Source organism: Alexandromys fortis, unplaced genomic scaffold (genome assembly GCF_014885135.2).
Source record: "Alexandromys fortis isolate MF-2015 unplaced genomic scaffold, M_Fortis_MF-2015_v1.1 scaffold_215, whole genome shotgun sequence".
Taxonomy (NCBI): domain Eukaryota; kingdom Metazoa; phylum Chordata; class Mammalia; order Rodentia; family Cricetidae; genus Alexandromys; species Alexandromys fortis.
In genome coordinates this window covers 473,230-487,838 of record NW_026068086.1, presented here as the reverse complement: position 1 = coordinate 487,838, position 14,609 = coordinate 473,230, and the positions used below count along the sequence as shown (strand labels likewise).

Here is a 14,609-nt window from a genome sequence, read left to right as displayed (position 1 = left end):
CTTTAATCCTAACACTCAGGAGGCAGAGGCAGGTGGGGCGCTGTGAATTCAAGGCCAGCCTGGTCTACTGAACAAGTTCCAGGACAAGTAGGGATAGACAAAGAAACCCTGTGTTGAAAAAACAAACAAACAACATAAATCAATGCATTTGCCAAATACTTTGCTTGGCAGCACAGGCAGACAGATTTCAGTAGCTCGGAGAAAACTCTGTTGTGGTTGCTGATGCTAGCTGAAGGCTTAGCTTTGGGGTTGGTGGAAACAGTGGTCCATCAGAACACATGCCAAACCTTTCACCGAATAGTCAAAGGGTTACCAGGTGGGACACAGAAAAGACAGTGAGTGGCTACTAAGGAGACCGAAGATAGGCCAAGCTAATCTGGGTCTGCGTCTGCAATATTCCAACTGTCCACAATCAGAAAATTCTAATTAGCCGCCCAGCTTTGTGGAATCTTCCACATGAGCGTAGCCTTTTCTTCTGGGAACTATAGTTTGCTGTGAAATGACCATAACTGCACCTTTCCTTCGTTGCCATAGTATGAGAAATAGTTAATGCAGGTAAAATAGCAGGCCATTAATTCATATAAACAAATGTTTATTGGCTGCATGTACCAAGAAGCAGATAAAGTAGTAAATAAGGCAGACTGAAATGAAACACATGGTTCCCTTACGAATCTTGTTTTCAAATAAATAATGATGGGTATCTAGCTTAACAGTATGTTAAATGAAGTATCTATTTTTCTCTTGATAAATGTTGCGGTCCTAACCTAAACCATTTCTGTTATTGTTCTTGTAGGAAAGGAGCATGGCCCACAAGCATTTAGGATGAAAATATTTTGCCCATAATTATAGAGGCATTCCATCAGAGCCGAGACATTGAAAAAGACACCAGAAAGAAAACACAAATTTGAGAAAACGTTGACTGTTTGAACTTTGAATTATTTCATCACTTTTTTCTCTAGCACCTGATGGAAATCTTCCTAAGAAATTATACTTATAAACCTATTTGCTTAAGCCACCATAAGGTATGTGAGCAACAACTTGGGGGATGGAAACGTCATCATACATCCCCTGGTAGGGAACTCACCTAGCTTGCAGGAAGCCCTGGATGGGTTCAGTCCTCAGAACAAAACCAGTGTAAGCCCAGCTTCGGTGTGGTGGAGGTAGCATGAAACTTAGGAGTTCAAGGTCATTCTTAACGACTGGAGGCTGGGCTACATCAGACAATGCCTCAGAACCACCTTGGGGTTATCAATTTTTATCTTAGAAAATACTCAACCATCAGAGCTTTGGAATGTATTTTATTAAGTCATATGCCCCTAAAACCAATAGTCTTAGGGACTGTGTTAAAGGTAGGGTTGGAGGTAGTTCATCAAAAGGTGCAAATTACACCCTGATGATTTCTGATTCTGTTTATTAGAGCTGGGCCTGGTGGCACGTTGCTAGGCAACCTATACCCCTAGTCCAAGATGCCAGGGAATAACTGACAGTCTTCTTATTTCACAGGGTTACTTTGATGTAGAACCCAAGGAATGCCTTCCCCATATATTGTCCTTATTTTAGCCAAAACAACTGGTTCCATGTGAAAGACCCCCAGTGCTGGGGAGACTCTCATCAAGTCTTGGGAAAACACAACTCTCCCCCCCCCCCCGCCCCCAGTAACTCAGGAGAGACTGTCCTTGCTGCAGTCACACGAGGCTTTAATGATGAGATGAGACTCATAACCCACGCAGGGGAAGAGTTCGACTCCGAGTGACCTGAAGAAGGGGTTTTTATAGGAAGAAACCACAGCCAAAAGGGGCAGGGAGGGTGTCACAGAAAATCACAAGGGGGCAACTCCCTGCCTCTCAAGATCACTCAAGGTCATAATCAGATAGTTCCGAAAACACAGTATTCCAAAAACACCAATGGTAATCACAAGGGGGAAACTCCCTGTTTCTCCAGATTATTCTCAAGATTACAATCTAACTTTAATCTTCAGCTAGTTCCTGAAACACAGTCACTGAACTGGCTAAATCCTGGATTTCTGATTCTTCTCTTCCTGCTTAAATTTTTGGCTATTTTCTTCCTACTGGGGGGGGGGGGTTCTGGATTTATCCAGGTCTTTCACATGCCTTCCTAGCAGTGAGCACTACAATGGATGTGATGTCAATATGAACATCTTAAAGTACTACAGAGGGTAAACTAATTGCATGCTTTGAAAGTATTATCCACTGGCCATATGGCGAACCTTTTGTCATATTATTTATAGTTGCACTTGACTACAGGTCCCCGAGGCGCTGGAGCATTTGAACCCCTCACCTGCCTTGGCCAGCCTGTTTTTGTGACATGGAAGCACAGATTTAATACTATGTGTTAAAAGCATTTTTTTTCTTTTTTTTGTTTTTCGAGACAGGGTTTTGCTGTAGTTTTAGAGCCTGTCCTGGAACTAGCTCTTGTAGACCAGGCTGGTCTCGAACTCCCAGAGATCCACCTGCCTCTGTCTCCTGAGTGCTGGGATTAAAGGAAGCACTTTATTAAGAAAAAAAGAAAGTTTAATCCCTTACAAAGTATGACAATTAGGTTCCATTACCTGTCATTGATTTATCCTAATACCTCAGTGTTCATTCCTCTTACCTGCATATTTTCTTCAAAGATATAGCTGTGTTGATGTCTTTGGCTTCCCATTGAGTATATACTACTGAATAAATGTAGGAGTTTTATGTTTACCGTATGAGTCTTGAAACACTACAGATATTTTGAGTATCAATCATGACGGCAATTTCTATATAAAAGAGCCTTAAATGGAACATTGTTTGGAGATCAAACTCCCTACCCTCACAAAAGTGGCCACTTCGCAATAAAAACTGTGGCATATTACCAAAAAGAAGAAGCCGGGGAAGCGGCCACTTTCCTTCCATGAACCTGTAGAGTTGGTTTTGTTTTGTTCTCAGCTGGTAATAGGTAAGGAATATCTTCAGTGATGACATTATATTCACCCTCCCAGTATTCGGGCCGGAAGTCCGCCCTCAGGTAGCATTCAGATTAGGTGAGCTACTCCCACCACCAGAACTCGAGCAAAACTCCAGCCAGGGAAGCCCCGCCCACTCTGGGAGTCCAGCTAGCTCCGCCTCCCGGAAGCTCCCGCCATCGTTGAGGCCGACGCGGGCTACGCAACTTCCGGCTGCCGGCCAGCAGCTCCTCGGCGATTGGCCCACGGCCACGCCATTGATGTGACGCGCTGTCCCGGACCTGTGTACCCACGTGTGGCGCGGCCGGGAGACACCGGTGAGCGGCGGATCGGCTTTCGCGGTTCCGGAGAAGGAGTCCCTGCTCAGTCATGGTGAGAAAGCCGCGGGGATCCCGGCGGGAGCCGGCCGGCGGCTTCCGGTTACGTCCGTGTTTGCAGTGCGGCGGTACGGCTCGGTGTCCCGAGACCGGTCACCTTCGTCACCCTGGGTGCACTTTTTAAAGGAGACGAGATGCCCTCCCTTTTGGCAAAACCCCGGGAGTTTACAATTCTGACGGCTTAGTTGAACTCAGTCTCTGTGAGTTACTTACAGAAGCTCCGCCCCCTGCTTCCGGGTTTCTCGTAGGTCACTTGGTTGGCCCCTGGGTATGAAGACAGTGTTAAAAAGTAAATCAGAATGTATCGAGGAGTAAAGAGTTTAAACATTACTTGTCTGTGCCCTGGTTTTATTTCCTAGTTAGTAGATGAAATGTCTGTCTCCTGTACATTTTCTTATGGCACGCCCCTTGTCTTGTTGGTTCAACTTTTCGGGGACCTTCCCTGAGCACCTATTATAAAGGACTTAAGGCGTTTGCACTTCACCAGGCTTGTTTTTTCCTCACTAAGGTCATTACCTTGTTGATGTACTTGCTAAGAACGGAGAGTTTCCGACTGTCCCACTCCCATAACCCCAGGTGTCTAACAGAGTAGGTGCTCAACCAGTGTTGGCTAGAGAAGGTTAAGTATGGTTTCCTCAGAACACCGAGACTGTTGCCTTAGATATGCAGACTTAGGAAATCTGTTCACTCTCTACATTCTTACTGCAGGAAACTGTGGTTGTGGGGTCGTTCTCTGGGTGGGGATTCTGTTTCATGTCCTTTCCTGATTTTATTGCAGCCTCACAGAAAGAAGAAGCCCTTTATAGAGAAGAAGAAAGCTGTCTCTTTCCACTTGGTCCACAGGAGCCAGCGAGATCCTTTAGCAGCAGATGAGACTGCGCCCCAGAGGGTCCTGTTGCCCACCCAGAAGGTAGGTCTGGCCCTGTAGCCACTAAGTGTTTAGGTGAATGGTAGTTTTGTAGTCTTGATGATGGAACCCAAGGGCTATATGCATGCCCAGCAAGCACTCTACCCCAACTATAACCTCAGTCCCTATGAGGTTTTAATAATCAGCTGGCATTCTCAGAATTTGGTCCTCCAAGAAATGAACTGTGGCTCAGTTTCCATTCTGTGTGCTGATGTTTGAAATCGTGTATTTATTTTGATTAAGAGGATAAAACATCTTTGAGATTATTAAATAAAGACATCTCAAAGACTATTAGTAAAGTTCAATAGACCACAGCCTACAGTGCTGTGCCGTATTATTTAGGGTAGGACCATATGTTCAGTCTCGGCTTTCTCTTGGGATTCTGCCGTGTTTCAATAGTCTTCAGTTTGCATTTTTGCTTCCGGGTCGCTCTCATCTCTTGAAGTACAAAACATCTGAGCTCACGAATTAGCTTTGGAAGTCCAAGGGAAGCCTTGAAAAGGATGGCTTATGCTAGCGTACTCTTGTTGAAGATGGATAATGTAAAAATATTGAAGGATGCTGGAGACATGGTCCAGTGCTTAAGTGCACGCACTGCTCTTGCAGAGGACCCAGGTTCAGATCCCAGCACCCACATGAAGACTCAGAGCCATCTTCAACAACCCTTCCAGGAGCTTTCTTCTGTCCTCTGAGTGTACCAGGCATATGTACACATGTCGTCGAAACATTCATTTTTGAGGGTGTGTCACATATATTTCTCACCTGGAATTTACACAATGTCTAGTTGAAGGAACTGTTTTCATTCTCGCCTTGCCTGGGGACCCGTGTTTTACTTCATCCTTTGAGCCAGGTCGTGCTGTAGTGTTCAGCCTTCTCTTGCACTCGTGCGGTCAAATGATCTGCCTCTGCCCGACTTGTTTTCAGTCCGTTTTTTGAATTTGATGTAGCACTTTGGTTTGGATGCTGTGTAGGTTTGGTATTTGTCAAGAATTAGTTGTGTGAGCTGGGCAGTGGTGTGACACGCGCCTTTAATCCTAGCACTTAGGAGGCAGAGGCAGGCTAATCTCAGTGAGTTGGAGGCCAGCCTGGTCTACAGATCAAGTTCCAGGACAGCCAGGTCTGTTTTGCAGAGAAACCCTGTTTTGAAAAATCAAAAAAATAAAAGGAAAAAAAAAGAATTGTGTGATTTCCTGCCAGCCAGTGTTTGTGCGCTGTTTCCCTCCTGGAAGTCTGTTCTTTGTAAGGATTCTGCCTGGGTTCCTGACAGGAAAGCTAATTCCCTCTTGTTATCCAAGGTAAACGATGAAGAAAGGCGAGCAGAGCAGAGGAAGTATGGAGTCTTCTTCGATGATGACTATGACTACCTGCAACACCTGAAGGAGCCAACTGGGCCCGCAGAGCTTATTCCCAGCACCACATCCTTCAGACTGTACAACAGTAATGAGAGAGAAGAAACCCCAGCATGTTCAGTATGTAGAGATTCCATATTGCAGAATAGTACATGGCAGCCTAGAAAGAAATGGCTTAGGTGCCACTGACTTTGCTTTGTAAACATGGGGTTTAAAGCGCTTTAACTTTGAGTGTGTCAGGATTGAGTACAGCCTAGGAGCAGAATGCTTGATCTTAGTTGATTGTCACATGGCAACGGAGTTGGGAGTTACTACAACTTTTAAACATAACCTCCGTAAAAAGGAAAGTGACCAGTATTGGAACTGTCATTTATTTGATTCTGTGACTACTTTTTTAAGACTTGGAACAAACGTGTAGGTAAATTTAGTAAATCCCTCTTCAGTCCCAAAAATTTAAGAGGAATCACTGTAACCTTTAAAAAGACTAAGAAATTTATTAGTTGTTTTAACTATATTTTTCTTTTAAATAATTTTATTGTTGTTGATTAGGACAAGATATTGAATACTCTGTTCATAGTAACAGAAAAGCCCAATTCAGACTTGTTTTAAAAATAACAAATGGTTAGTGTGGTGCCGCATGCCTGCAGTCCCAGCATCCAGAAGTGAGAGGCAAGAGGTTCTTGAGGGCCAGTCTGGTCTACACACTGGGCTCCTAGCCAGCAAGGCTATATAATGAGTCCTTGCTTTAAGTAGATATGTAGTCTGTGTCAGTGGTAAGAGCTGTTCATGTGTTTATCCTGTGTCATCCTGAGCCAGGTTCTAGTATCATTTCTAAACACAGTAGTCTACAGAAATTATGAAATCTGTGAGAAACTCCCCAAAATGGCATGTTTTTGTCTCAGGTTGTTTGTTTTAGCTTTTTTTCCCCCAAATATTTCAAATCATTGAGTGTAGTACTACCCAGGAAGAACATGTCAACCAGGAGAAGACTTAACACTGGTGTTTTGGATCATAGTGACAGGCTTATTCATGCTCACTAAATTGAATTGAATTATTATATCATAGGAGCTAGGCTTGATTCTTGTGGTCTCTTGCCAAGTAACAGACATTTAGATACCTTGAGTAGGCCTCAAATAGGTCTTGAGCAAGCCTCGAGTTGGCCTGGATCTTATTGAGCCTTGAAAAATCAGGACCTATTATAAAAGTGCAGGAAAGTCACAGTTGGAGAGAAGGGAGGTTAAATTAGGCGGGGTGCAGTGGCACACCCCTTTAATAATCTTAGTACTCAGGAACCAGAGGGAGGGATCTCGGAGTTCAAGGCCAATTCTGGTCTATGCGTCACTCATCTCACTCTTCTAAGCTCGCCAGTAGTCTGTCTTCGGAGTTCTTTGACCTGTGGGTGCCCCACTCCAGTCTGCCCTCTTCTCCACATCCCAGTCACCCCTTTATGTGAGGGCAAGCCGACCACTGAACTCATGTTCAAGACCAAGGGAAGATAGACGGTTGTGGCCTTCTTGCTGACAGCAGACACTGTGTGAGAGACCTAGCCCACTGACCTTCAGAGCAGACCACTCTCAGCCTGTTACTCCTTAGTCACCACATGAATGACCGGATCCATTCATGAGGACCATGAGGACCGATTGCTGATCAACTGTTAAGGTCCCTAGGGTCTCAACCGTAATGTTTCAGAGTAATGAGCAAGTTGCATTGTTTCCTAGGGAATAAACCACAGAAATCTTATTTCAGGTGTGGTCACAGCCCGAGACTGAGTGGCTGTGAATTTGGGAAGGATGCTTTTCAGCCCAGTACAGTGGCTGAGCAGTGTTTTCTTAGGAAGCCTCACAGCTGTGTAATTTCTTTTTTAAGAGCACTGGAATTAAGTTGCCTTCATCAGTGTTTGCATCTGAGTTTGAGGAAGATGTCGGATTGTTAAACAAAGCAGCTCCAGTTTCAGGTGAGTTTAACTTTTTTAAAAACATTTATCTTGTTATTGGAAAACTTCATACATGAGTACCGTATTTACATAGCTCCCCCCACCCCGCACACTTTCCCCTGCACCCCCCATTCCACTCTCTAAGCTTCATGACTGCTTTAATTCTGTGTCTGTGCAACTATAGCCTTCTGAGTCCATCTTGTCATGTGTGTGTTTAGGAGTGACTGTTTAGGATTGGGTAACCTATTGAAGGTTGTCCCTGGAGAAGACCAGTTCTCTTCTCTTGGTAGCTAGGGATGGGGGGGGGGGGGGTCTCATGAATTTCCTCTGTCCACCTATCTGCATTGGAATGTTGACTGGTGTTCTCTTTGTCTTGTTGAGGTCTTGTTTGGGTGGCAATATGGCTAAGATTCCCTGCGTGCAACTCCTATCGTATAGAAGATACTTGTCTTGGAGCAGACATCTTAGACCTGTGGCTCTTAAAGTTGTTCCACTTCCTTTCTTGAGCCTTGGGTGAGGGATTGCGTGGCTGATCTCCCAGTTGGGTCCGGCCACCCCACAGTCACTTGTCTCCATTTTGACCAGCTATGGCTTTCTGTTGGTCTCTCGTCTCCTGCAATGAGGCTTCATTGATGAGGGGTGGGAGCTGCATGTATCTGTGGATATAAGAATGGGTGTTTACAGTGCAGTTGGGAATTACACTGGTTGAGGAACGTGGCAGTAGTAGGTTCTAGAGTCTGTGACCTCAGCAGTCATAGTTACAATACCAGACATGAGCTGTTGGTCTCCTTTTAAAGTGGGTCTTAAGTCTAATTGGGTGGCTATTGGTTACCCCCAAAATACAAGTACCACTACTGCATCCTTGGTTATAGCTTGCTGTGCTGGTCATTGTGCTTGTGGTTCATTGTGGCTCAGCCACTAAAGGCCGAGACTTACAGCCAAAAGGAAAGAATTTAACTTTTTTAAGTTTTCATTTGAGTACATTTGTGTTTTGCAAAAAGAAATATAAAGGTATAGGATTTTTCCATCCACAGTAAAGAGTTTATAAACAATCGAGATTAATGTAGAATTTGGATAATAGAACATGAAGAGGGAGTATGGCCAGCAGCATTTTGTATGATGCAACAAGTTCTTATGTCTTTATAGATACCATTTGAAAAAAAGTGTGGGAACCTTGTAAGGGAGGTTTAATGTTCATGTACTCTCTTATGAGATGACAGGGATGATCATTATTCCTTAAATTTTTGAACAGTACCAAATGAGTATTTGGAAGAAATCTATTGGAAGATTCACCCAAAATAAATTGAAGAAGTAACTTTTAAAGAAAATTTGCAGTACCACTGCTATAGTAGGCCAAAACAAAGGTCCACAGAGATAGTAGTTAGTATTTTTTCCTACGTTAACCAGTACTTGCCTTAGGACATTCTTTCACTGACTTAATCTTCCAAAGTGGTTGTTGTATAATAATAGTCTTAAGTTAAACCGAAATAAAACATAACCGGAGAGAATTTCTGTCTGTAGAAAAGATACTAAATGGGGTATTACCTTTGGGGCATAGAAGAGTAAATGCAAGGAGCACCATTGAGAAGCTTGGCAAAGCTTTCAAGAGAATAGCAAAGTTGATTTGTTGCTTTTGTGGTTGTTTATTCAGAAGGGTCCTGTGAACAGTGTCATCATTTGCTTTCTTAAGTAGAAGGCAGGTGGAAGGAGGGAGGAGAGAAGGCTGGGCAGAAAAGATATGCCAGGCCAGACAGGAAACTGACTCTACAAAGCCGAGCAAATGTAAACACCAGGAAGTGTATACAGTTTAGCATACCAGAGGGGCGTGAAAGGATGAATAAAAAATGGAACTGGAGAACAGGGAGGGGCAGCATAGCAAGCCCTGTTAGCAAAGCAGACCTTGTCAAAGATAGGTTCATGTTATTAAGTAAAATTATATAGCTGAAGAAACCAGCTGGGATTTATTAAAATTTTGTGGTTCAAATTTATGAAAGTATAAAAGTCACCAAATACTTGTTTTTTTTTTTTTAATAAATGAATTTGAAACCTGGATTTATTCTGCAGGTGAAAATTTAGGAGTTTTGCTAGAGTTTAATAAAAAAGATTGGTAATGGAAATGCTTTTACTAGTGGATATTGAAGAATGGATGTTTTCATTCTGTCTACCTAAACGTACTTAAAGTTTTTTAGTCTTTCATCTGAAGTGTATAAATAGATCAGATAGTATAAAATAAATATGTACCATGCTTTCTTAGTGCGGGGGGGGGGGGTGGAGGTGCAAGGGACCTGAGATTCCTGTTTTGTTTACTTTGCAGCAGTGGCCTATTGTAGTCCAGGCTGGGGTCAGACTCACCGAGAAGCTGAGGTAGACCTTGAACTCCTGAATGCTAGGGGTAAAGATAGGGGTTTTGCTCAGTTTTCTTTTCCTTTTAGGACCTCGCCTGGATTTGGATCCTGACATTGTTGCTGCTCTTGATGATGATTTTGACTTTGATGATCCAGATAACCTCCTTGAAGATGACTTTATTCTTAAGGCAAATAAGCCGACAGGAGAAGAAGGAATGGATCTGCCGTATGTGTGGTGGTTTTGTAGTGGGAGGATAACCATGGTCTAGTTTTGAGAACATGATCTAAGATATCTGTATTAGAGTGGGAAATAGTTAAATTTGAGACATACTATCTAAGTGGAGCTAAAACCCAAATTCCTGATGACTGGTTGCTTTCCTACTGTGCCAGATAATACCACCTCAAGGGCTGCTTCCTCTGAGCCCTGCAGAAGGAGCTTCTGGGTTTGTGTGAGGTTGCTGTGCTCTGATGGTTTTCCAGTTGTTAGGACGGGTGATTTATGGCCTGTTAACTGTAGGGAATCTGAGAGTGCGGATGACCATGAATGGGAAGACATGGACGATGAGGAAGGGAGCGGAGATGACTGTAGCTCTGCAGGCCTGCCGTCAGATGGAGGAGACAGATCTGCCCCCGGGTCACCTCGAGAAGCCATCAGAAACCACCTGTTTTGGGAAGAGGAAACCAAAAGCCGTTTCACGGAGTATTCTATGACCTCCTCGGTCATGAGGAGAAATGAGCAGCTGACTCTGCATGACGAGAGGTTTGAGAAGGTGCGGGCCCTGGGAAATGTCACTGAGTTCTGTCTTCCCCTGCAAAAAGAGAGATTGGAACCAGAGTAAACCTTTCAGGATTAGAAACCGCCTGTTGCATTAAGATTGATCAGAGCTGCACTCTGGTCAGGATTCTGGAAAGAGCTGTGTAGGTCCCAAGGGTTGACTGATAGAACATCTGACATCTCATTCTGATATTTGAAGTTCTGATTTTGCATCTCACCATATTCTGCAAACTTTTGCTGTTTTGCTAAGAGTTGGCTGGCTTAACATCAACAAAATTCAATTATTTTAGTTCTTCAGATATAACTAACAGTAAAAACAAAAAAGTAGAGTGTGACGTATACCAGATTTGACTCCTGGGACAGGCCAACTCCTGGTTTACAGTACTGTGGACCACCTACACAGAGTCTCTTCACCCATTCTATCCCATGCTCTTTCCCTTCTGACGCCATCTCTAATGTACTGATCTGTGTATATTATCCACAAGTTTGTGTCAGGTTAGGATAGGATTTCTCCATGGACAAAGAGTCTCAAGTGTACATCCAAGCCCTAAAGTAGTAGTGTCTGGCATGTAGTAGAACTTGAAGCTTTTTACTTAGTAGTCAGCAAGTGAAGAAATGCTTTCAGTGCATGGAATACACAGTTTTGCTACAATACCACAGAAGTGTTTCCCTCTTGCCTGTCAAGAGAAATCCACTGTTAAGTAACAACATCTTTGCTTATCAGATAGAGCACAACAGTGCTCACAGCATCTGAGCAAGAATGGAGTTTACACAGTAGATTCCCTCACAGCGTCTGCATCACTGAGAGAGATGCAATTTTCGCTGAAGTGTTCTAAAACAAAGATCTATGCATAGCATTTTATTTTCCTATCTGAGTTAAAAGCTTTTTATTATTTTATTTTTCTCTCTGCTGACACAGTAGTGATAGTTGTAAGCTTTTAGTACTGTTGAAATACTGTAAGGTTAATAGAAATACATAAAGAGTTCATTTAATTCATGACATATTTTTTCATGACACCTTTTTTGTTGTTTGTATTCAAGTTTTATGAACAATATGATGATGATGAAATTGGAGCTCTGGATAACGCAGAACTGGAAGGTTCCATTCAAGTGGACAGCAATCGGCTGCAGGAAGTTTTGAATGACTACTTTAAGGAGAAGGCGGAGAAGTATGGCAGCTCTTTAATTACAATCTTTTCCTACCTTCAGATGACTGATGGGGGAGTCAAAGTCTATCACTGATTGACTTGATGGTGGTGCAGTAGCTAAGGTTAAGGCGGGAAATAAAGTACAAAGAAACATTGGAGTTGGGAAATAAAAGCTGCTTCTGGCCTCAGGCTGAAGAATCTTTATAACTTAGAAGTGCCTAGTTTCTTGTTTCTGAAGTGGTGGGTGTTCTGAAAAGTGAGTAGTTCTGGCTAATAGATAAGCTTGACCTCGGCTGATTAGCAGAGCTCACAAGTGAAGTATTTGCTCAGTCAGCGTCTATATCAAAGTGCCTCTTATCTCAGAGAAGCTGATGATGTATTAAAATCTGCTCACAGGTCTTGTTCCATGAAACACTGCAGCATGCAGTTCCCACAGCATGAAAGGGGCCATAGGCTTTAAGTGAATTCTGTGCATACTTGGGAGAGATAGATGAGCAGCTGGTGCTCATCTTAGGGAATCTGCCATCTTGTGTAATGTAGAACCTTCTGCAGATGCAGCTAGATTTGATGTGCCTATCAGCAGAGCGAGTGTGCAAAGCCTCTGGAAGGGTAGAGCGGGAATGTTCCAGGAGCTTGGCAGGCACAGGAATAGGATTTAAAATGGCTCTTGTCTCTGGAGCTCTTTGAGTGACATGCAATTTAATGTTTTCTTTATCCTGTTTTCATTTTATAAAATGCACAAAAAAAAGTTGTGTAAAATTGAATACTCTTGAGCCTTTTGAGGATCAAGATCTGCCAACGAATGAGCTCGATGAGTCTGAAAATGAAGAGATGATCACCGTAGTTGTTCAGGAAAAGAAAGAGAAGTGGGATTGTGAGTCCATTTGCAGTAAGTATCTTATTGCCCCGCCAGCTGCCAAAGGTATGAAAACCATTCAGTGTGAATGTGGGAAACAGATAGAATTTAGTAGAAGTTAAACTTTTAGGGAATTTGTGAAAATGCCTTAAAAAGAATATGACTGCTTTGGACTTCCCACAGGGCAGGGAACCCTGACTGCTGTTTGGACTGGAGACGGAGGGGGAGAGGAGTGGGGGGAGGGGGGAGGGAAGTGGGAGGCGGGGAGGAGGTGGAAATTTTTAATAATAAATAAATAAATAAAATGGGAAAAAAAGAATATGACTGTTCTGCTATTGAGTTGTAAATAATTTCAGAATGGTTTTCAGAGAGGCTCTAGTGTGATTTTGCATTATAAAAACACCGAGACTAGGAACGTAGTGTGAACTGGGTGAACTTACAGTGTGCTTAGGTGTCACGTGATCTTTTTCCAGGTTTATACTCCAATTTGTACAACCATCCACAGCTCATCAAATATGAACCAAAGGTAAGGCTGACATTGTTAGTGTACCATTTTCAGGGCTGGAATGGTAGCACAACAGTTGAGATCACTACCTGCTCCTTCAGAGGACCCAGCTGGGTTCATAGCAGACACATCAGGTGGGAACTCCAGCTCCAAAGGATCTGATGCCTCTTCTGGCCCCTGAAGGCCGCCATACATATGGGCCACACTCAAACACATACACACTTGCAAATAGAGGTTGGTCTTCAGTGCCCTTTCTCACAGTAACCCTTTCTGGCTGCGTGGCTGGTAGGAGAGCACCAACAGTGCACCGCTAGTGAGCACTTGTGAGTAGGATGGGGAATAACTAGTGCTGCTTTCTCTCCGGCTCAGCCCAGACAGATCCACCTGTCTTCGAAAACGGGCATACCTCTCAATGTCTTACCTAAGAAGGGCCTGACGGCGAAGCAGCTGGAACGAATGCAGATGATCAACAACAGTGACCTCCCCAAGGTGTCAACCCAGCCTCGGCCCAAAAATGAAAGCAAAGAAGATAAAAGAGCCAGAAAGCAGGCCATAAAAGAGGAACGGAAGGTAACTGCGCCCTCTGATGTGGGGCTTGCGAAGAGCTGCTGGGGGGAACAGGGTCCGTCTGTACAAATGTAACCTGGGATCCTCTTGTACAGGAACGAAGAACTGAAAAGAAAGCTAACAAACTCGCATTCAAACTGGAGAAAAGAAGGCAAGAGAAGGAGCTGCTGAACCTGAAGAACATTGAGGGTCTGAAGCTGTAGGTGGGAAGAGTCAGTGTGAGTTGTCTTCCTCTTTCAGTGGTCTTCACTCTGCTCCGTAATTAACCAGGGTCTTAAGGGAGGTAAACATGGCCCTGTCATTTTTATATGCAAATAGCTGAGAAAAGAATATTTGTATTGTTATACAAATGAGGTTCTCTTGTCAGCTACCTTGTAAATATGATGTTTTGAGTTTACTATTATAAGCTTATATTCCCTCTGAGATAAATGACTTCATGGAAGTGAAATGTTTGGATAAATTAAAGGGAATGTCTTTATAACGTGCACGGACTCGGTGTGCTCATTTGTTTGTATGGTTGTCAACGTTGTCCTTTGCAGATGTTCTCAAATATTTCTTTGAAACCTCTCCACGCCTTCTCGGGAATTACATGGTTTAATTTGCCGTCTGTAGAGGAGGGGTCTGGTTAAGCTCAGTTTTGAAATGCTGAGTTTATTCTCAGTGGTGAGAAGACTGTTCCTGAGAAGATTCCACGGGTAAGAGCTGATTTTCCCGTGTCCACAAAACGACCCTTTCAAAAGGACTGTGACGATGAGCACCGCAGTTGTGGTTGGCATTTCCTGCCCTGGAACCAGATGGCTCTTTCCCTCTGGGATTTAGGACCAGCATAGCTGGAGTGATCAGAAATACTTACTTCACTGTAACCTAGAAAGTTTGTCTTCCCAACATTGTTTAATGTTT

General features: G+C 43.4%; 1 protein-coding gene across 1 annotated transcript; it reads left to right on the top strand.

The window, feature by feature from the left end:
• The first annotated feature begins 3,158 nt into the window (after positions 1 to 3,158).
• On the top strand, positions 3,159 to 14,194 carry Ltv1 (LTV1 ribosome biogenesis factor). The gene is made up of 11 exons (XM_050122259.1): positions 3,159 to 3,319; positions 4,103 to 4,234; positions 5,527 to 5,700; positions 7,447 to 7,534; positions 9,946 to 10,084; positions 10,376 to 10,628; positions 11,675 to 11,802; positions 12,531 to 12,670; positions 13,111 to 13,163; positions 13,512 to 13,712; positions 13,805 to 14,194. Exons 1-11 carry the CDS (start codon positions 3,317 to 3,319, stop codon positions 13,910 to 13,912), a joined length of 1,419 nt encoding a protein of 472 aa, XP_049978216.1. The 5' UTR covers positions 3,159 to 3,316; the 3' UTR covers positions 13,913 to 14,194.
• The last annotated feature ends 415 nt before the right edge of the window (positions 14,195 to 14,609 follow it).

What these genes read in the sequence shown, in the direction of transcription:
- Ltv1 (XM_050122259.1), top strand. An exon ending in TTTAAGGAGAAGGCGGAGAA is followed by an intron (nt 11,803 to 12,530) that starts GTATGGCAGCTC and finishes CACAAAAAAAAG; the next exon opens with TTGTGTAAAATTGAATACTC. An exon ending in GGATTGTGAGTCCATTTGCA is followed by an intron (nt 12,671 to 13,110) that starts GTAAGTATCTTA and finishes ATCTTTTTCCAG; the next exon opens with GTTTATACTCCAATTTGTAC.